The sequence below is a fragment of the Trachypithecus francoisi genome, unplaced genomic scaffold (assembly GCF_009764315.1).
Source record: "Trachypithecus francoisi isolate TF-2019V2 unplaced genomic scaffold, Tfra_2.0 Lachesis_group0, whole genome shotgun sequence".
NCBI classification, from domain to species: Eukaryota; Metazoa; Chordata; class Mammalia; order Primates; family Cercopithecidae; genus Trachypithecus; species Trachypithecus francoisi.
This window is the reverse complement of record NW_022681453.1, coordinates 113981042-114002626: the sequence shown is the minus strand read 5'-3', so window position 1 is coordinate 114002626 and position 21585 is coordinate 113981042. Positions and strand designations below refer to the sequence as shown.

The 21585-nt window shown below is 37.6% G+C and overlaps 1 protein-coding gene across 1 annotated transcript in view; it reads left to right on the top strand.

Moving 5' to 3' along the window:
- The window catches only part of WDR49 (WD repeat domain 49), a 188911-nt gene that overhangs the window by 87531 nt on the left and 79795 nt on the right, over positions 1-21585 (top strand). Inside the window, exons 8-9 of the mRNA XM_033211625.1 lie at positions 611-844; positions 17145-17309. Of these exons, the coding sequence (XP_033067516.1) occupies positions 611-844; positions 17145-17309 (399 nt within the window). The remainder of the gene's footprint in view (positions 1-610; positions 845-17144; positions 17310-21585) is intronic.

Sequence of the window (21585 nt, the reverse complement as noted above, 5' to 3'; positions counted from 1 at the left end):
TTTGTGTTCTGTAGGTTAGAATGTGACATGAGTCTCACCCTTGCTGGCGGCTCTGGGGGAGAAACCATTCCTTTGTCTTTTCAAGCTTCCTTGGATCATGGCCCTCTTCAGCAAGACTAGGAAGAGTCCTCATATTGCACCACTCTAATCATTTTTCTGCCTCCCTCTTTCACATTTAAAGACGCTTATGATTGGACTCACCCAAATAATCCAGGACAATCTCACCATCTTAAAGTCCTTAATTTAGTCATATCTGCAGAATCTCTTTTGCACCTAAGATAACGTATTCACAGGTTCTAGGAATTAGGACATGGACGTCTTTGGGGGACTATTATTCTGCCCACCACAAACACATACTAAATGCCAAGCCTTATACCAGGGACTGAAATAGAACCCAATACCTTTCCTGGAGGAGCTTACAATTTAGGAGATATTTAAACAGGTGACTGAAATACAAAATAATAGTTGCTATGACAGAATTGAGAACCAGTTATCACACTGTGGAGCAAACAACTGTCTGCCTGGTATTGAGGGTGAGCTGGAAAAAAATTGGCTACAAAATTAGAATTATCTTTGACATATTGAAATGATTTTATCACTTTTCATCCAGGTTTTGAGACTCTGGGATATTCAACACCAGCTGTCCATCCAGAGGATAGCTTGTTCTTTCCCCGAAAGTCAGGACTTCAGATGTCTCTTCCACTTTGATGAAGCCCATGGACGACTTTTCATCTCATTTAATAACCGGCTAGCATTGTTGGCAATAAAAAGTGATGCCAGCAAGAGGGTGAAAAGCCATGAGAAAGCAGTCACTTGTGTTCTTTACAATTCTATCCTGAAGCAGGTAATGATGCTTTCTTTTCTTTCACTCTCCTAATATATCTCCAAGTCCAGAGGCTCATTTACTTCACTCGGTTTAAGGTAAAATGGAAGACAAATATAGTAAAGGCAAATATGGGAAGAAATGATTTAATAGCCTTGTGCTTTTCTGCAATAATATACATTCAGGTGGACTTGGAGAATGATTTCATTTTCAGCCAGTGACCACAGGAGCAATGATAGAGTTATAAGGAATTACAGCATTCCGGCTAAAACAAAACAACCTGTAAGATAATCGAACTTATCTTTGTTATCTGCTAGTCTTGAGCCGAATGCAAGTGAACCTGCTTGTAAAATTCCCTTTTATGAATACCATCTTCCTGTATCCCTGTGGAAAGTTCTGAAATATGCATGAAACATAATTAGCAGAGATCCATTTTGCCAGCATATTTTACACCAGTGGTTCACAGTGGCAGCCTGGAATGTATTCATAATAAAATGATTCAGTTAAATGTGATGCCACTTGGTATGCAGCACGAGTGTTGTTTGTCTCCCCACCACTTTAATGACGCTTCGCAGCCTTGGCTTAGGGGACCATTACCTGCATCTCAATGAAGAAGCTAGGGCTTCCCTGGAGCAGAGTTGCTGCACAGACCACAGCCCTTCTTGGAGGACAGGGCGGCCCAGCCAGTGAAGCCAGTGAGCTCAATGTGGGGCAGCCTGTGAGTGCCATGAAGGGAGCAAGCAGCATCAGAGGTTAGCCTGCTGCAGCAATTCCCTCAGGCCTGATGGTAACAGCACAGAAGGAGACAAACAGAAGCAAGTCTCCAGCTTGCAGCCAATTAAACAGTAGCTCAATCCATTCTTTCTTTTCCCTTCTGCAGAAGTTTCTGCATTCACATAGAAATGACTAGTGGAGATTTTGTGCAAGGGGTGGAAAGCCCTTTGTTAGTAATGAGTAGTGTGTCATATCACTATTTAAAACACTGTTTTCTGGTTATTCTAGGAAATAAAATAATTTAGAAAACAACTCATTTTGAATTCCATCTGCAGGAAAACATTTCCTGCTAAATGTTTTACTGAACTTTATAAAGGCAACCAGTTAATTTGACTCCCTGGTGGCCACTGAAAGATGTATTTGTTTCCAAGAGATCATTCTCCTAATTGAGATCTGCAAAGTTAAAATGCTAAATTTGTGTGTAGATGTTAAAATCCTGTGTTGCCTGGCCATAAGATGAGCAATATTCCCTGAGAAATTCAGGAAATTAGACACAAAGAAGATCTGGATTTATTTGAGGCAGAAAGAAAAAGCCAAGGTAACTCACATACATGCAACTTATAGACAACCAAAGAACAATGTACATGTGGTACATGATATAGGATGCATCACTATATGATTGAGTTGAGTATTCACACCTCTACTTGCTGTGAATAACATAAATAGTGATAAGCATTGATATGTATGTAAAGCACATAGAGCCGTGTATCACATACCTCAGCATTTCCTATTAGCTGCTAAGCTATAGAAACATGAACACTGTATGTGTTACATTTATAATTATAAAAACATATTGCAGAAAAGTGCAAAGAAAATATCACTCACATTCCCATCAACCAGTGATAACTTATCATTTTAGAGTAATTAGACAAAGCAAATAACACAGTTTTGAACAAGTGTCGGGTGCCAAGGATGAAGAATTAGAGATTAATAAACTAGTTTAGTCCCCCAATAGCTCAGGAAGATTCAGCTCTTTAAGGGAAGATCTGGGTCCTACCCATAGTGTTGATGATTGCTGGACAGGTGCTCCTTACAGGATTGTGGAATGAAAGAAGGGAAGGGAGACGTATTACTAACAAGGAAACAGTAGAACGCAGTAAAATGAAGTAGAGATAAAACGGAAGTGCTCTTTATGGAGAGTGATCAATTCTGCCTGGGGCCAGTGTTGGTCACATTTCAGCAGAACCCTGAAAGCCAAAATCTCTAAAAGGAGGAGGAGGTAGTTCTAGACCGAAGATACAACGTGATCACCTGCAAAGAAGCTTGAGCACTCACAGTGCATTTTTGGAGAGAGGGTTTATTTTGGGGTGGCAAGTTTGGGAATACTTCGCAGACATTGTGGGAGTTAAAGCAGTAAAGGGATCTTAGGAGCATATTGATGGCCATTCGTTGAATGCATCTGGTCTTGGAAAAGTAAAGCATAGAATTGAGATTAAAACAACATTTTTCACAGTGCGATCTTGGACCTCTGGGAGACTCAGATTCTCTTAGGGAATCTGGGAGGTCAACACTATTTTCATCATAATATTAGTTTATTGCTTTCTTTCTAAACTTTCATTTTCTCAAAAGTGTACAGTAGAGTTTTCTAGAGGCTGCATGATGTGTGTTGTGTGATAACAGCATTGCTCTTATGACTAAGGGAATGTGTGCTGTTGTATTTTTGTGCATTACTGTCTCCCTATAAATGTCTAACATGATAAACATATGTAAAAATACAGATCGATCTATCTGTGTTATATATGTGTACGTGTGTGTGTGTGTGTGTGTGTGTATTTCACATAAAGCTATTTGGATTCTTCAATACTTTTTAAGAATGCAAAGGAATCCCAAAACCACAAACCAGAACTGCTGGGTTGGAAATATGTGGGTTCAAATTCTGAACAGACTGCTTAGCCTGTCTGAGCTTTAGTTTGCCAGCTTCTTAAAATGTGTGTGTCTGTGGGGGTGTAGGAATAGTAATGGGAATAACATGTGCCTCCCTGGCATTGCCTTGTTAGGACTGAAATCTTGGAAGTGTCCTCTTGTCTCTTATGCTGCCAGCCCTGAAAGGTTCTTTCAGGTCCCCCATACCACATAGGGCGAATGTTGCTGCATTATGACATCTCCTTTTCTTATTAACTTCTTGAGATTCCTTAATCTTTATGTTAACACTGTGGCATGTGCTAACAAATGTTAGGAAGAATTAGAAGGGTGAGGACACCCTTAACTGCAGTTTGTCCCTACCCCTGCTTCTCCTCAGGAATGCCCCTTGAGGTGGAAAAGTTGTTTATCCTCCTCCTTCTCTTCTTCACCATTGCAGTTTCATCTTGTAAACATTTAGTTGCAAGCCTCAGCTTTGGTCCTTAGCTCCCTGAAGTCTCCAGAGCCATCTCAACCCACACTTACTTCTCCTCTTCCTGAGCATTGGCCACATTTTTTAGTTGTTTTCCCAGTTAAACACTTAACTAAACTTATTTCTCTCTCTTCCTATGTTTTTGGTGTGAGGGGAAGAGCCTTTTCTTCCATTTTTGTATTTTCCTACAGCTCCTAACACTGTTCTGATCACAAAATGAATGCTCAACTACTAGACTTGATAAATTATTGCCATTTTTCATGTCAAGCATAACAGGAAGTCATGCTTTTTCAGTCCTTTGGTTATTTGGTTTGGTGTATTTCTTGAACATTTTCCCTTTGTTTGAATTTAATGAAAACCTTCCCTTCTGTTGTCATTTAAACATGTTCCCTACACTTTATTATTTCCTTGTATTTGGACTTCAGTGGACTCCAATATAATTCCTGTATAAAAGCCGCTTGGGACATTTCTGTGACTTTTATTTATCTTCCTGTCGTTTGAGACCCTTGTATCCTAGTCTAGGAAAGTGGTGTTAAGCCATGCAAAGCCTTTTAAAAGAAATCATATACTTTATTTCACCTGGCAAAGTTTTTTCTCACAGCCAGCAGCAGAACAAGTTGGGACTGGATGAAGGAGTCCTCTGGAATGTACAATTTGGAAAGAATTAAAGCAATCCAATATCCTGGAAGCAGATCTAATGAACCATCTCTGCACTCAGTTCTTATGAAGCTTTTTACAAGAAAGCAAAAGAAAACAAAAAAAAATTATGAATTTAGGAAACTTTAAAACATGTATTTCTAGATATATAAACTAGAATAGATGAAATATTTGTGTTATCACAATGATTCTCATCCTAATGTAGGTTTATGTATTTTTGAAAATAGATAATGTTTCAGTTTGTTGGGAACCTTGAATACATTTATAATCAAGCTAGACATTTAGGTGTCATCAAATTTTAATAGACTAAATGGTATTTACAATTTTTCTTATCAAAATAACTTTTTTTTAGTAACTGCTGCAAAATGTTACATGATTATTGTAAGAAATTAAAGCAATGCAGTAAAACTCAAATACAAAACTTGCTGACATCAATATTCTAAACATCTTTCTGTGCATAGACTATTTTACATAAACAAGGCTCTGTAACATACTTTTTTATCCAATAATACGTTAGAATATATTTCCTTGTGGCTAAATGTAGAACTGATTTATCATTTTTAAAAGGCAGCATAGTAGCCCATTGTATATATGTATCATAATATACTGATCCATTTCCCTTGATGTAGACTTTACTATTATGATTTTTTTTTGTAGATAAATACATTGATACTTACGACTATATCTCTTTAGGGTAAATTCTTAGGAGTAAATTTCTAGGCTAAAGGGCATGAATATCAGATAATGTGAGAAACAAATTGCCTCCTAGAATCTTACTTTTTTATCCCGCTTCTAACCTCTAATATATTAATCACATACTTGGTTACATGAAGAGATAGGTCAGACAGTAATCACCTGGCTTATTCCAAGAGACCTCCTGAGATTCTCTGTGGGGTTTTCATAATCCAGAAGCATGCTGGCTTTGCAAATTTCAATACTAGACCCTCTTCACTTTATCTGGCGTGATGCTGTTTCTTGAGGCTTGATTATTACACTATCTACAAACTGCCAAATTATTTATTAAAAATGAGGGCTCGTCCAGGTCACAGCCATAGACTGGTGGTGCCCTTACCTTTGGTTGCTTCAGGATTAACTGACAAGCAAATATTTATCATCTTTGTTTTTTTGAGACAGAGTCTCACTCTCTCGCCCAGGCTAGAATGAAGTGGCGCTATCTCAGCTCACTGCAACCTCTGCCTTCTGGGTTCCTGCCTCAACCTCCTGAGTAGCTGGGATTACAGGTGTGTGCCACCACGCCTGGCTAATTTTTGCATTTTTAGTAGAGGCAGGGTTTCACCATGTTGGTCAGGCTGGTCTCGAACTCCTGACCTCGTGATCCACCCGCCTTGGCTTCCCAAAGTGCTGGGATTGCAGGCATGAGCCACTGCGCCTGGATTTATCATCATTTAATTGCAGCTTTTTGTTTCTTTACTGTGGCACAATATAAAAATATATCAAAGGTAAACACTAAAAAAATCTTTCTTGTGAAAAAATTCCATTATGTATACATGTAAAGCATCTGTACAAAGTTATTATCTATGCCATCATATTCAAAATTTTATAGTAAACTTTTCCACCCTTAACCTTATTTACAATTTATAGTTACCTTATCTTAATTTAGATTATTGCAGTCCAAACAGCTCCATGTATACATATGCATGTCCAAAATTTATAATAAACATGTGGCCTTCCATTATTTAAAAAACAAGGGATGAGGTATAATTTTCTCTTGATAGCATATCTTTTGTCCTCTTTTCTGCACATAATATTTTGGAAATTGAAGGTATTTGAGAACCCAAACAATTCAATTGGTGATTCCCTTGGTAATTGTAAAATCGGAGAAAAGAGGACAGCCTTGAGGGAAATTTATTTCCATCGTACAAGACAGTCTACCTTTTTAGGACTTACACTTATTGCTAAATCCGTGAGTTTCTTTTTTGAACAGAACTGGATTTACACAATGAAAATTTTCTCCCTTCCTGCCTCTTTGCTAGGCACCAAGCGACATCCGTTCTGTTACTACAGTTGTGTTTTGTTGTTGTTGTTGTTGTTTTAGCTAGCTTAAAGCTGTAATTTGTTATATGTCAGTTCTGAGGCTGTGTGTTGTGGTCACTTGATAAGAAGTTCCTAGTTTTAGAGGTTATACTAAAACATACACGTACATGCACACATACATGTCCGAACAGATACACATTTATTTAATGTGATTAGTTTGGAAGAAATAACATGTTTACATACTGAAGAATTCAAACAACAAAAAGGAATACGGCAAATATTTTCTCTTATCCCCCTACTCAGTTTCCTTTCCTGTAGGCAACCAGTTTTATGACTTCCACAAGCAGTGTTTAAGGGCTATTCAACTCTTAAACAAGTGAATATATATATTTTTTCATATATACAGTTGACCCTTCAACTTCACTAGCTTGAACTGCGAGGGGCCATATGTATATGATTTTTTTTTTTTTTTTTTCACTGTGTTATCCAGGCTGGAGTGTAGTGGCATGATCATGGCTCACTGCAGCCTTGAACTCCTGGCCTCAAGTGACTCTCCTGCCTCAGCTTCCTGAGTAGCTGGGATTACAGGCATAGCCACAGTGCCCAGCTCCACATGGATTTTTAAAAATGAATATATTGGAACTTTTTTTTGGATATTTGCAACAATTAAAAAAAATACAGATAAATCACCCAGAAATATAAAAAAATTAAAAAAAATTATACATAGAATGAACGCATAAAAGATATATATATATATATATATACACATACACAAACTAGCCTATTTTATTAGTTAGTACCATAAAATATACAAAATCTATTATAAAAAGTTAAAATTTATCAAAACTTACATATTCAAATACAGACTGTACATGGCACCATTTGCAGTCAAGAGAAATGCAAACAAAAAGATATAGTATTAAATCATAACTGCATAAAATTAACTGTAGTACAGACTGGGTGCAGTGGCTTATGCGTGTAATCTCAGCACTTTGGGAGGCCGAGGCGGGTGGATCACGAGTTCAGGAGTTCAAGACCAGCCTGGCCAACATGGTGAAACCTTGTCTCTACTAAAAATACAAAAAAATTAGCCGAGTGTGGTGGCGGGTGCCTGTAATCCCAGCTACTCGGGAGGCTGTGGCAGAGAATTGCTTGAACCCGGGACCCAGAGGTTGCAGTGAGCCAAGATAGCACCACTGCACTCCAGCCTGGGCAACGGAGCAAGACTTCATCTCAAAAACAAACAAACAAAAAAATTAACTGTAGTACATACTGCACTACTGCAGTGATTTCATAGCCACCCCCTGTTGCTGTTGTGGTGAGCTCAAGTGTTGCATTTGTTTAAAATACCATGTGATACTAATCATCTCCAAATGAGCAGTTGCTCTCTACGTTAAATGACCTGTCTCAGGAAAATGTGATCTCTAGAACTTCTTGCATATTTTCATCTTGTTTATTACAGTACCATAAACTTTGAATAATACCATGGAACGCATAAGAAGTGTCACTAGGGATGCTGTAAGTACTACCAAGAAGCAGAGAAAATGGATGACATTGCAAGAAAAGTTGAGTTGCTTGATATGTACCATAGGTTGATGTCTGCAGTTGTGGTTGCTTGCCATTTCAATATAAATGAATCCCGCATTAGGACCACCATAAAGAAAGAAAAAGAAATTAATGAAACCATTGCTGTAGTTACACCAGCAGGTGCAAAAACCATATATGTTTTTTGTGAAATATCTTTTTACCTCATATTGAAATTATAGGTCTTATGTGGGTGCAGGTTGCTATAAGAAAGGCATTCCTATAGACTAATATGATTAGAGAATGAGCAGTTATTATACAATAATTTAAAGCAAAAGAAAGGTGAAATATCTAAAGCTGGAGAATTTGATTCCAGCAAAGGATAGTTTGATAACTTTAGAAAATAGTTTGGTATAAAAAATATCAAAATAACAGGAGGAGCAGATTCTGCCAGTCAAGAAGCAGCAAATGAGTTTCCAGACACCATTAAGGAAATCATTGAGAAGAAAGGATTGCTGCCTGAATAAAATTTTTAAGCAGATGAAAATGCCTTATTCTGAAATAAAAATGCCACAAAGGATGTTTACTAATAAGGAAGAGAAGCAAGCATCAGGATTTAAGGCAGGAAGGGATAGACCAACTCTGCTATTTTGTGCAAATGCAGCCAGGTTTTTGATTAGGACAGCACTTGTCTACAAAGCTGCTAACCTCTGAGCCTAGAATGGAAAAGACAAACATCAGCTGCTATTCTTTTGGCTGTACAACATGAAGACCTGGACAATGAGAATGCTTTTTCTGAACTGGTTCCTTCAGTACTTTGCACTTGAAGTCAGGAAGCACCTTACCAGTAAGAGACTGCTTTTTAAAGTTCTTTTGATATTAAACAATGCCCCTGGCCCCACAGAACCTCATGATTTCAACACTAAAGGCATCAAAGTGATCTACTTGCCCCCAACCACAACATCTCTAAATCAACCTCTAGACAAGGGGGGTCATGAGGACCTTTAAGGCTCATTACACATGGTACTGGGACTTTATGAAAAAGACTGTCAATGCTATGGAAAAGAATCAGAATAGAGAGAACATCATGAAAGCCTGGCAGGGTCACACCATTGAAGATGCCATCATTGCTATAGAAAAAGTCATGAGAGCCCTCACACCCGAAACAATAAATTCCTGCTGAAGAAAACTGTGTCCACATGTTGCACATGACTTCACAGGATCTACAACAGAGCCAGTCAAGGAAATCATGAAAGAGATTGTGAACATGGCAAAAATGGTGGGAATGGGGGTGAGGTGAAGGGTTTTAAGATATGGATTTTGGGGAAATTCAAGATGTGATAAATACTAAATCAGAGGAATGAACAGAAGATGACTTGATGAAGAGGAGTTCTTTCAAACCAGTGACTGAGACAGAAGACAGAAGAAGCAGTGCCAGAAAACAAATGGACGTAGACAATAATGGATGTTAGGCAATCTGGCAGAAGCATTCTGATTATTCAAGACTGCTTTTGACTTATTTTATGGCATAGACCTTTCTACAATATAGGCACTGAAACTAAAGCACGTATTGGAAGAGGGATTGGTACTATTTGAAAACATTTTTAGAGAAAAGAAAAAGCAAAAAGTCAGACAGAAATTACAAGATATTTCTGTGAAGTTACACCAAGCGTGCCTGCCGCTCCTGACCTCCTGCCTCCCCTTCCACTTCCTCTACCTCTTTGGTCTCTGTCACCCCTGAGACAGTAAGTCCAACCCTCCGTCTTCCTCCTCCTCAGCCTTCTCAATGTGAAGACACGAATGAAGACCCTTATGATAATTGACTTCCACTCAATAAATAGTAAGTATCTTTCCTCTTTCTTATAAGTTTCTTAATAACATTTTCTTTTCTCTAGCTTCCTTTGTTGTAAGAATACGTATGTAGTACATGTAACATACAAAATGTATATTAATCAACTGTTTATGTTATCAGTAAGGCTTCTGGTCAATGGCGGAATATTAGTACTTAAGTTTTTTGGGGATCAACATTATACATGAATTTTTAACTGTGTGGGGGGTAGGCATCTCTAACCCCTGTGTTGTTGCAGGGTAAACTTATTCTTTTAAATAGATATGTAATATTTAATAACTCAATATTTAAGAATATATATTATTTCATAGGTTTTTTTTTTACAAAAATGAGAGCATTTTATGTGTACAGACAAACTACTTTGTACATTGCTTTTATACGTAACAATACATCCTAAAGATAGTTTTATCTCATTACCTAAAGAGTGTCCTTGTCCATTTTCACAATTGCATAGTATTCCATTGCATGCATATTCCAAACTTTGTTTAAGCATTTAGGTTAGTTCCAGCAGTTTTTGTTACAAATAATGTAGCAGTTTTTTACCTTGGGCTCAGAACTCTGCACTGATGAGAAAATACCTATAGGATAATTTCCTATAGTTAGAAGTATTGGGGCAAGGAATATTTACATCTGTAATCTTGACAAATGTTGTCAAATGCTCTCCATAAAGCTACACTAAACCAGTATAGGAGAGGACCCTTTCCTCAGCCTCTCTCATCATCACAATCTTAACTGTTTTTAGAAGATTTTTAGAATAAGAGAATTGGTGGAGTTTTAGAGTCAGGCAGAGTTCTCAGCACTTTACACAGACTGGGTGATTCAATTCCTCTAAGTTTCAGCTTTTTTATCTATAAAATTCTAATTATAATACATCCCTTGTAGAATTTTTGTTAAGAACAAGTGATTTTATATATAAAGATACATGAAATAAAGCAAGGGTAAATGCTTAATTAATATTAGCCAAAAAGAGGAAAGTTATTTTTTTTTTCCATTTTTAAAATTTGTTCCCTAGTTCTTATGGGAGTTTGGTAGTTTTGGATTGTTTTGAATCTCTGTGCACCAACTGCAGGCAATGGCTCCTCCCTTCCCTCACACTGCTTAAGCCTTGATGGCTTCCTTGCTATTCTTTGAATGTGCCAAGGACACTGTGCCTCAGGGCCTTTGCACTGCTGTTTCCTTTGTCTGCAACTCTTTTCACCCAAGTATCTGGTTGTCTCAGTTCTTCATCTCAGTTATGTCTTTCCACAAATGATTCCTCAGGGAGACCTTCCCAGATTCCCCAATTATGCACCTACAACAAAAGCCCTCCGCTTCCTTCTCAGCCATATTTTCCTCTATAACCTTTATTACCACCAAACATCATGTATATATATATATACACACACACATATATTACATATATGCACATGCATTTTACATATATGTAGATGTGTGTGTGTGTGTGTGTGTGTGTAGATAGATATACTTTTTTTCCTGATCTTGTTGCCTCTCTCCCTGGACAAAATGTAAGAACGGAACTTACTCACTGCTGGATCACTAGTTTCTAGATCTAGGGCCTTGCATATTACAGGTATTCAATACACTCAAATAATGAATTTGAAAGAGCAAATTACCAATTAATTTAAGAAGAGACAAAATCCAATTAGCAAGATTTATAAATAAAGAATGGCTGCCCTAAAATATTTGAAAGATTTGTACTCTGAGACATCATCATTCTCTTCACCTCCCTATTCACTGAAATGTAACTTCTAGAGATTTTCTACAAAATGGAAATAAAGGAAGTAACCTATTTTATATTATAGGATCATAAACAGCACTAACTAAAATAAATAAAATCATAAACAGCGATGGAATCGAATATCTCAACCCTCTGTTAGCTCGTGGCATTTGCTGCTGTAATTTTTTGTTCCTGTTTTTTTTTTTTTTTTTCTTAGACCTAGGACTTGAAATCCACATAAAAGACAACTAAAGTGCCTACTGTTATTGGAATAGCAATAAGACAATTAGGTAACATGAATACAACCTCACATATCTTAGAATTTTCTGATTAGCTGTGACAGCTTCAGATGAGAGAAACCAAATGGAGACACATATTCCTAAACAGTTACTAACTGAAGTACATGAAAGGGAGACTGTTTCCATCAGAACAACGATCCACTGAGGAGGCTCACGTGCCTTGGAGAGTGGTTGTTAGCACCATTTTTACTCTGCAGAGTGTCAGGGCCCCATCCTCATCAGCTGAGGTCTAGCCTGATAAGAGATAATCAGAAATAAATTACAAACTTAAAGAGATTTGGTATCATTAAAATGTGGCATAGAAATGTGACGCCAGGACTTATTCCTAGGCTTTATTGCTGATGAAAACAACTTGCCAAACATAGTTTCCATTGTCATGAAGTGAATCCATTTTCTTCATCTGCCAAGTAATGTTAAATGTACTCCTCTTTCACTAAACTTTGAATGCCTTTTCACCTGTATTGTTATTCTTGTATTCCAATATTGTCATAGTGAGAGGAGATTCTGGTTAATACTGGTTGGATGTTTGAGTCAGTTTCAACACACTGTTTTCCTGCAAACTGCACCGTGAGGCAGACTGCCATAAAATGAAATCAGACTGGCTATATGCTGTTGTCATGACTGATTTAGATTTCATGAGAAATTGTTAAATGAGCAGAGAAAGGTGATGAAAACTGGTGAATAGTATGTTGGGGCTCAGTCAGGTGGGCAGGGGAAAGAGTATAAAATGGCAAAAAGTGAACATTACTAATTCCTCATTGAATATCTACATTAGATAACAGTGGTGAATGATTAGATTCTTTGTAATGTGGGTGATGCCCACCCCGAGCAGGTAATCAAGTCTTTTCTTTGAACATGGCTCTTTTATTTCTGTTAGGGAAATAAAAAGTACCATCTTTTGGTACTGAAATGACTAACATATAATAGCTGCTCAGAAAATGCTTTTTAATACAGCTAGATCAGAAGAATAAGTTCTAGTGTTCTATAGCACTATAAGGTAACTATAGTTAACAACAACTTATTGTATATTTTCAAACAGCTAGAAGAGTGGATTTTGAATGCTTCAGCATAAAGAAATAGTAAATGTTTTGGGTGATGGATATGCTAATTACCCTGTTTGATCATTATACATTGTGTACATGTATTGAAATATCACACGGTACCCCATAAGTATGTAGTTATTATGTGTCAATTTAAAATAATTAAAACAAACAAATCCAAAATATGCTTTTTAATAGAAATAATAAAATCCTTCACAATCTTTAACCTTTCTTAAAACACCACTATCAAAATTTTCACATAAGCTTGGCAAATTATACTTTCATGATTTTATCTTTAATGAATGTAATCCAACTTCCTAAGCACTTCTGTGAGAAATTCACAAGTATAATTCAAAATTCCAATGTGCATCTAAAATCTGGTTTCTAAAATATAATTGTCTACATTCACTGTCATAGTTGGAGGAAAGCAAGATACTATTTTTCTTAAATTGATTTGGATATGCACAGTGATACAAGCCTAAGAGGTCAGGTAAATAAAGCTTAGATGGCATAATAACACTGCTTAACTTTTATGGCTTATATATGGCTATGCCATGCACTGTGGTAAATGCTTTAAAAATATTAGTTTGTTTAAACTTCATAACAATGGTTTGAAGTAGTTACTATGAATAACTCTGGTTTACAGATAAGGAAGTTGAAGCATAAAGGTAAGTAATGTGCTTGACTTTAATGTCCAAGGTAGAAAAATAGTTAGTGAGGGCCGGGCGCTGTGGCTCAAGCCTGTAATCCCAGCACTTTGGGAGGCCGAGACGGGCGGATCACGAGGTCAGGAGATCGAGACCATCCTGGCTAATGCGGTGAAACCCTGTCTCTACTTAAAAATACAAAAAACTAGCCGGGCGACGAGGCGGGCGCCTGTAGTCCCAGCTACTCGGGAGGCTGAGGCAGGAGAATGGCGTAAACCCGGAGGCGGAGCTTGCAGTGAGCTGAGATCCGGCCACTGCACTCCAGCCTGGGTGGCAGAGCAAGACTCCGTCTCAAAAAAAAAAAAAAAAAAAAAAAAAAAAGAAAAATAGTTAGTGAGGCAGCTGACGTTCAAACTTAGGCATCCTGACTCCAGATCCAGTGCTCCTAAACACGGTGTATAGTGCACAAACACAATCAAATAGAAACAGTTAATGACATGGGATGATAATTAATGTGTTGTTACATTATTTCAAAGATCCAGATCATTTGGTCTTAGAAATTACACAGTAATTTAACAATGGTAATTAAATATTTAAGGTACTTTTGATTTCAGTGAGAGAAAATGTGTAGCATAAATACAGGTTTACTTCGTTTAAAAAATTGTCTCATTAAAGTTGTAATTTCAGAAAAAAAAGGGCTAAAAGGATCATATGCTCATTATCAGTTCTTTGTTTTTTTTTGTTTGTTTGTTTTTTGTTTTGAGATGGAGTTTTGCTTTGTCACCCAGGATGGAGTGCAGTGGTGCGATCTTGGCTCACTGCAACCTCCACCTCCTGGGTTCAAGCAATTCTCCTGCCTCAGCCTCCTGAGTAGCTGGGATTACAGGTATGCATCACTACGTCCGGCTAATTTTTGTATTTTTAGTAGAGATGGGGGTTTCACCATGTGGGTTAGGCTGGTCTCGAACTCCTGACCTTGTGATCCACCCACCTCGGCCTCCCAAAGTGCTGGGATTACAGGTATGAGCCACCGTGCCTGGCTAATTTCTTTGTTGAGATACAAATGTTGCTAAATCATGGCCCTTTCTTTTAATTGTTCCCCTCCTTTGTACCCCAGAACTACTCTGTTGAGAATCTCTTACCTGTACTCTTAAGCAGCCTCCAAATGGTCTTCCCCAAACCCCAGTTTATTCTCCACATTGTTGCAAGAAGTATCTTTACAAGCCAACTAACAAAAAGTACTATATGACTCTTTGCCTTATTAAGAACAATAATAATGTTTTTAGCCTTTTAGATTAATCATTGGCCCCCAATGATAATTGATGAAAGCTGTGGGCCCTCTCCCAGTAAAACTGACTTTATACATTACTCAGTATTCTCTGGAGCTGCTTACCAGAGATTTCTAAGGTTCCATCTTCAGCTTGCCTCCTCGTTTGAAATCCCACCATATTTGCCACTTCAAATACTCTGAACTCGGGCTCTATGAAGCTTTGTGTTGTTTCTCATTCTTGGAATATTCTCCAAGTGCTTTCCTAATTGAACTGTTAGTTATCTGGAATACTGTGCTGGAATAGAGGAAGACCTTATGATGTGGCTCTCTATGTCTAGGATTCAAATCTGTAAGTTTGGGGACATTGTTAGCTAATTACAAACTCAATTTCATCATTGGTAAAATAATGGTGGTAACATTATTTCACAGAGTTTTTGTAAAGACCCAATGAGATTACAAGTGAAAGGGCTTGGGGGTACATCTCATAATAAATACATGTCTCCATCTTCAATCCCAGATCAGTTATCACCTTCTCTGTGAATCCTGACTTGCCCCTTGCTCCTCCACTCCCTAACGCAATCCCCCACTCCAGCAAGTGGACTTCACGTTTTCCACTCCGTGCTTCCACAGCACCCAAAGGTGATACCTCTGAATTGAAACATTGTTTAGCATTTATCTGTTTCTTGCCTGTTTCTTCATCTAGACCAGCGGGTCATAGGTCAGCCTGTAAATTTAAATCACCTGTGATGCTCTGTAAAAATCAATTTCCTTGGCCAATTGAATAAGAGTTTCTGGTCTGGTATGCAGTGATGTTTCTTAAAGTTCTCCAGGTGGTTTTAACGTACAGGTGTAGACTATAGACAATGGACTCCTTGATAGGAGGATTTTGCCAGTGAAATTCCATTGCCATTATGGAGCCTGGATGTTATGCAAGTGGCTGTAGAATGAATGAATGAATGCATGCATGCATGATGGCCAGTCCTGAATATACATTTGATAAACTTCAGCCCATTTGATTATGAAAATGCAGCATTTAAATTTAACATATAATTAATACATTTACATTTATACAATGGTAATCAATACCTAAACAGAAAAAGAAATGCTTTAAGCTTTCTTTCTTTTTTTTTTGAGACAGAGTCTTGCTCTGTCGCCCAGGCTGGAGTGCAGTGGCCGGATCTCAGCTCACTGCAAGCTCCGCCTCCCGGGTTTACGCCATTCTCCTGCCTCAGCCTCCCCAGTAGCTGGGACTACGGGCGCCTGCCACCTGGCCCGGCTAGTTTTTTGTATTTTTTAGTAGAGACGGGATTTCACCATGTTAGCCAGGATGGTCTCGATCTCTGACCTAGTGATCCGCCCGTCTCGCCCTCCCAAAGTGCTGGGTAAAATCTACATATTGCTTTAGACAACTTCCTAGCTATGCATTTATGTGCTTATTATTTTTCTTTCATTATTTTGGTTTTCAAAGTCATATTAGCCAGGTGGTTTTAACCTATGAATCTCTTAAATATCTTGAACTGAAATTAGCAGTCCACTTGCCACCATAAAATTTCTCATTTTTGAACTGCTGTATATAATCCTTTCCCTTCTAGCATTTGTCTTGTTGCCTTCCTCTCAAAGTGTGCATGTAGATTTATATTTAACCTGTGCTCGTTTGTTTTCGTGACCTATCAGTAATTGCATGTAGCTATAAAAATATACACAGTAGTTTGGGAAAAAAGAAAGCAAAGGACTAATGGCATTAAAAGCATAGTTCTAGTAATTCGTTGAAATTAACATTTTCCATAATGGCTGATAGAGCTTCTTTTCTGAATGCTAAATGAAAGCTGCTGTATTGTGAAATGTTTCTTTTCATATAGTAAATAGTGTCAGAGCACCATGACTAGTAAAATCAGCTTTCTCATCTAAATGAGAAAAGTTCGTAAGTTTATTTTCAGAATTTGATTTTGAAATGGCCTCTAGACACTAAAGCTGAATGGTGAGTAGGGAAAGCAGATTCCTATCTCCTCTGATAAAGAGGATCACGACTTCATTACCTCAGGTCTAGTCGAAATTGAAATGTTATCGGCTTAACAGAAAGAAAGTCCATTACAAAAATGTCTCTGACTATTGGGCGATCTTCGGACTAGAAATGCACAGGCTGGATATCTTTATTGAAATATAAATGGTTGATTCTGAGACTATATTTAATTTCTTTAAAATGGTATTTTCTCTTAGGTAATCAGCTCTGATACAGGGTCTACTGTTTCCTTCTGGATGATAGACACTGGGCAGAAAATCAAACAGTTTACTGGTTGCCATGGCAACGCAGAAATCAGCACCATGGCCCTTGATGCAAATGAGACTCGGCTTTTGACTGGCAGCACAGATGGAACTGTAAAGGTGCGAACACAATGATGCTTTTCTATCCAGATATGAGGAGATTAAAATACTATGCCAGAAGACATGGCTATAGATATTCTCATTTTTGCCTTTTTGGCATTGTAAGAAGAGAAATGAGACATGATAAGAGCAAGAAAATTCCAACCATCTAATAACAACACTGCTAGGAAAATAAACCTCTGTGGAAAAATGAATAAATAATTTTTCTGAATAAACTATTTAGAATGAAAATATAACTTGGCTTACTCATTTCAGAAAGCCTCTTTTTCATTGTAGTGAATAGGGGACTACTTTGGGGAATACGATGCCTGGATAATTTCATGTGCTTCGGCTAATGTCTGTAGTTTTCCCTTTTTAAAGTTGATTAAATGAGAAATCAGGACCACTTAAGTAAACTTTAAAAAATGTCATAGATGCAAATTTTTCAAGAAATAAATATTTAAAAGTAAACTATTTTGTAATTTTAATTTTTGTTATGTGAAATTCAGATAGTAGAAAGAATAATCATAATCTTATCCATTCTAAACTAACATGATTTCATGCTTGTAAGTTTCTTATTCTATATTTATCATTTGTTTCTTCTGGGAGGAATATGCTAATTTCTTTTGCAAAATTATCAACTTTTCATGAAAAACTAGTTACTTGATATCTGAAGTCATGCCCACTAGTGAATCTTCTCTGCTCCCCTCAGCCCCAAGAGTAACGAGTCTTTAATTGGAAATGGCTTGTGCCACTATGAGGCAATAGAAGGTAATTTCCTGAATAAACTTTGAATGTTTCTCAAACCTGCTATAACTGGGTATTAGACTACCTTCCATGGTGTAGTGTATGATGCACTCAGTTAAGCTGTAGGGGAGGGTGATGGAAAGCTACCTAGATATATAGGTAGAACATCCTAGAAGTTTAAGTATTCAGTGGGATTACAGGCTGGCAATCATTAGTGTGAGGAAGGTGCTATGGTGGGTTGAAAAGGGAATTTCTGGAAATTGGTAGAAGTTGGCCTATGAGAAGGTTAATGCAATGAGGTATGGACTGGAGATTTGGGTTTAAGTAAAGTAATCTAGTTTACAGGAGAGCTGATAAGATGTGTGAAGGTACCAGGACAACCATAATCCCAATAATTGAGGTGAAATAAAAGAGAAATAACTGGAATTGGAGTATTAGACAGTGGTTCAGGCAAATAGGAAAAGCCAATATCTCACTTACCAGTCCTGGGGTGTGAGAATGAATTGAACATTGGAGTGAATGGATTAGGTTCTATTTAACTCTATCTTGGAAAGTAACTGGGTATAGAATCTAGGGTAAGGCTTACCTTGTAGATGTTGCTAAAATAATCCCAGCTAAGGGACTTAGTAGGACCTGGGGACATTCAGATCTTTGCAATACCTACTTGTGGAAATTATTTAAGGTGGACTTGGTAAGAGCTATGTTTAGAGGAAAACATAGTGACATGGATGAAGAGTATGTGTGTGCCTCAAGTCTCAACTGAAGCTTTGACATCTTAGAAGTTAATGTGAATTTAGTAGTATAATAACTGCTTCTGAGGGTGCATTTATCTTTATCACAAGAGCACAACAGAATTCTGAAGTCTGGCAACTTCTGTGTAGGACATATAAATCAGGTTTGAGTTGCTATGGCCGTATTCTACGAAGAAACAAGAATGAATGATATTTTCCAATCTAATTTATAATTTAGAATCCAAATTCAGTACCTATGTAATCAAAGACTTAAAATTATTAACTTATTCATCATGGCTTTGAATGGTCTATTTTTAAATTAATTAATGTTTTGAATAATTAATGTGTGCATATAATAAAATTTTTGAAATATAGAATGGATGTATAGTGAAAATATATCATTGCTGTTTCCAGCTCCTTCTCTGAGGCTACCACTGTTACTGTTTTCTTGTGCATCCTTCTGGCCATAAGCACCATTTGTTTATTTATTTTCAGTCAGTAATTCTTGTTTGTTTGTTTTTAGAGACAGGGTCTATGTTTCCTGGGTAGGTCTCAAACCCCTGGGTTCAAGTGATCCTAGTGTCTCAGCCTCCTCCTGAGTAGCTGGGATTACAAACACGTGCCACTGTGCCTGGCCATTTGTTTCTTGATGGCAGCCTACTATACATGCTGTTCTGCATTTGCATTTTTCTGTCTTGGATATTGACTCATATAAATGGATACAATAATAATAATGTTAGCTAATATTTATTCCATGCTTACTATGAACCAGGCACTATTCTAAGCACTCCACAGACACATATATGTATATCTACAAGGTTGGTACTCTTATCATCCTGATTTTACAAACGAGGAAACAAGCCCAAAGAGTTAAGGCAACTTGCTCAAGCTTCCATAGGTGGTTGAGTTTTGGCAGAGTCTAGGAAAATGGAAAAATGGAGATGACTCATTCTTCTTTACGGCTACATTATATGCTACTGCATAGACAGTCCTTATTCTGATTGTTCTATTTTCTTACTTACTAGTGAGCAATTACATTGATTCAGATCTTTTGCTTTTTAACAATGCTGCAAGAATATGCTTGAAAAGATGTCATTTTACATATATGAATGTATATGTGGATGATTTTTCTAGAAGCTGAACTTTTAAGCCAAAATTTAAGCCAATTTTTAATCATCTGTGGCATGATTTTTTAGAAGCTAAATTTTAAAAGGATATATGCCTTTTAATAATAATTATTATTTTCTGAGACAGAGTCTTGCTCTGTTGCCCAGGCTGGAGTGCAGTGGGACGATCCTGGCTCACTGCAACTGCTGCCTCTCAGGTTCAGGTGATTCTCCTCTCTTAGCCTCCTGAGTAGCTGAGTTTATAGGTGTGCACCAACATGTTCAGCATTTTTTTTTTTTTTTTTTTTGAGATGGAGTCTTACTCTGTCGCTCAGGCTGGAGTACAGTGGCACAATCTCAGCTCACTGCAACCTCTGCCTTCTGGGTTCAAGCTATTCTCTTGCCTCAGCCTCTTGAGGAGCTGGGACTACAGGCGCATGCCACCATGCCTGGCTAATTTTTGTGTTTTTAATAGATAAGGGGTTTCACCATATTGTCCAGGATGGTCTCAAGCTCCTGACCTTGTGATCCGCCCGCCTCCACCTCCCAAAGTGTTGGGATTACAGATGTGAGCCGCTGTGCCTGGCCCCACCTAATTTTTGTAATTTTAATGGAGACAGGGTTTCACCATGTTGGCCAGGCTGATCTCAAACTCCTGACCTCAGGTGATCTGCCTGCCTCAGCCTCCCAAAGTGCTGTGATTACAGGCATGAGCCACAGTGCCTGGCCTGCATTTTAATTTTGATAGTGCCAATGTGACCTCTGTGCATGATGTGCCAACAAGGTTTCATAGTAGAGCTTAGTTTAAACTGCTACTAATCTAATGATGCTCTCCTTAAAGTATGCCTATTGGGCTTAAGTTTTCACTCCACTGCTTCAGTAGGTAAACCGGAACTGCTTGCCTCCTCTTGAGGACTGGGTCTGGCACCCACTATCAACAGGAGGTTTTATTGGTAGAGGATGAGAAATCTAATAAATGATGACTGTTTCAGGTTCTGTATCAGCTGTTTAATCCTCCAAGCATCCCTGAAGAGTAAAGTTCCTGTGTCACAGATGAGGAAGCAGAAATTTAGACACAGTGAAAACTGCAGGATGTCAACAGATTCCACAATGGTTTTCTTCATGATTTTATAGTGTGTCTCCATTTAGAATACATATTAACTTATAGTATTTGAAGAACTATTATTGGAATAGATTGATAGAGTTACAAGTAGAGTCTAAAATATGTACAGTCATGAACTCTCTAACAACATTTCAGTTAAGAACAGACTGCATGTATGATGGTGGTCCCTTAAGATTATAATACCATATTTCTACTGTACCTTTTCTGTGTTTAGATACACAAATACTTGCCATTGTGTTACAATTGTTGACAGTATTCAGTACAGTAATACTTATCATTGTGTTACAATTGTTGACAGTATTCAGTACAGTAACATGCTGTACAGTTTTTTAGCCTAGGAGCAATAGACTATACCATGTAGTCTGGGTGTGTAGTAGACTGTACCATTCAGGTTTGCATAAGTACACTGTATGATATTGGCACAATGATAAAATCACCCAATGATGCATTTCTCAGAATGTATCCTGTTATTAAGTGATGCATGACTTTATATAGGAAAAAAAAGCCAGTTTCTCCTACCGTCACACTGAATACAATACACACCTCTGGTCACCAAAATATGTGTAGGGATTTTTCCCATACATCAATTC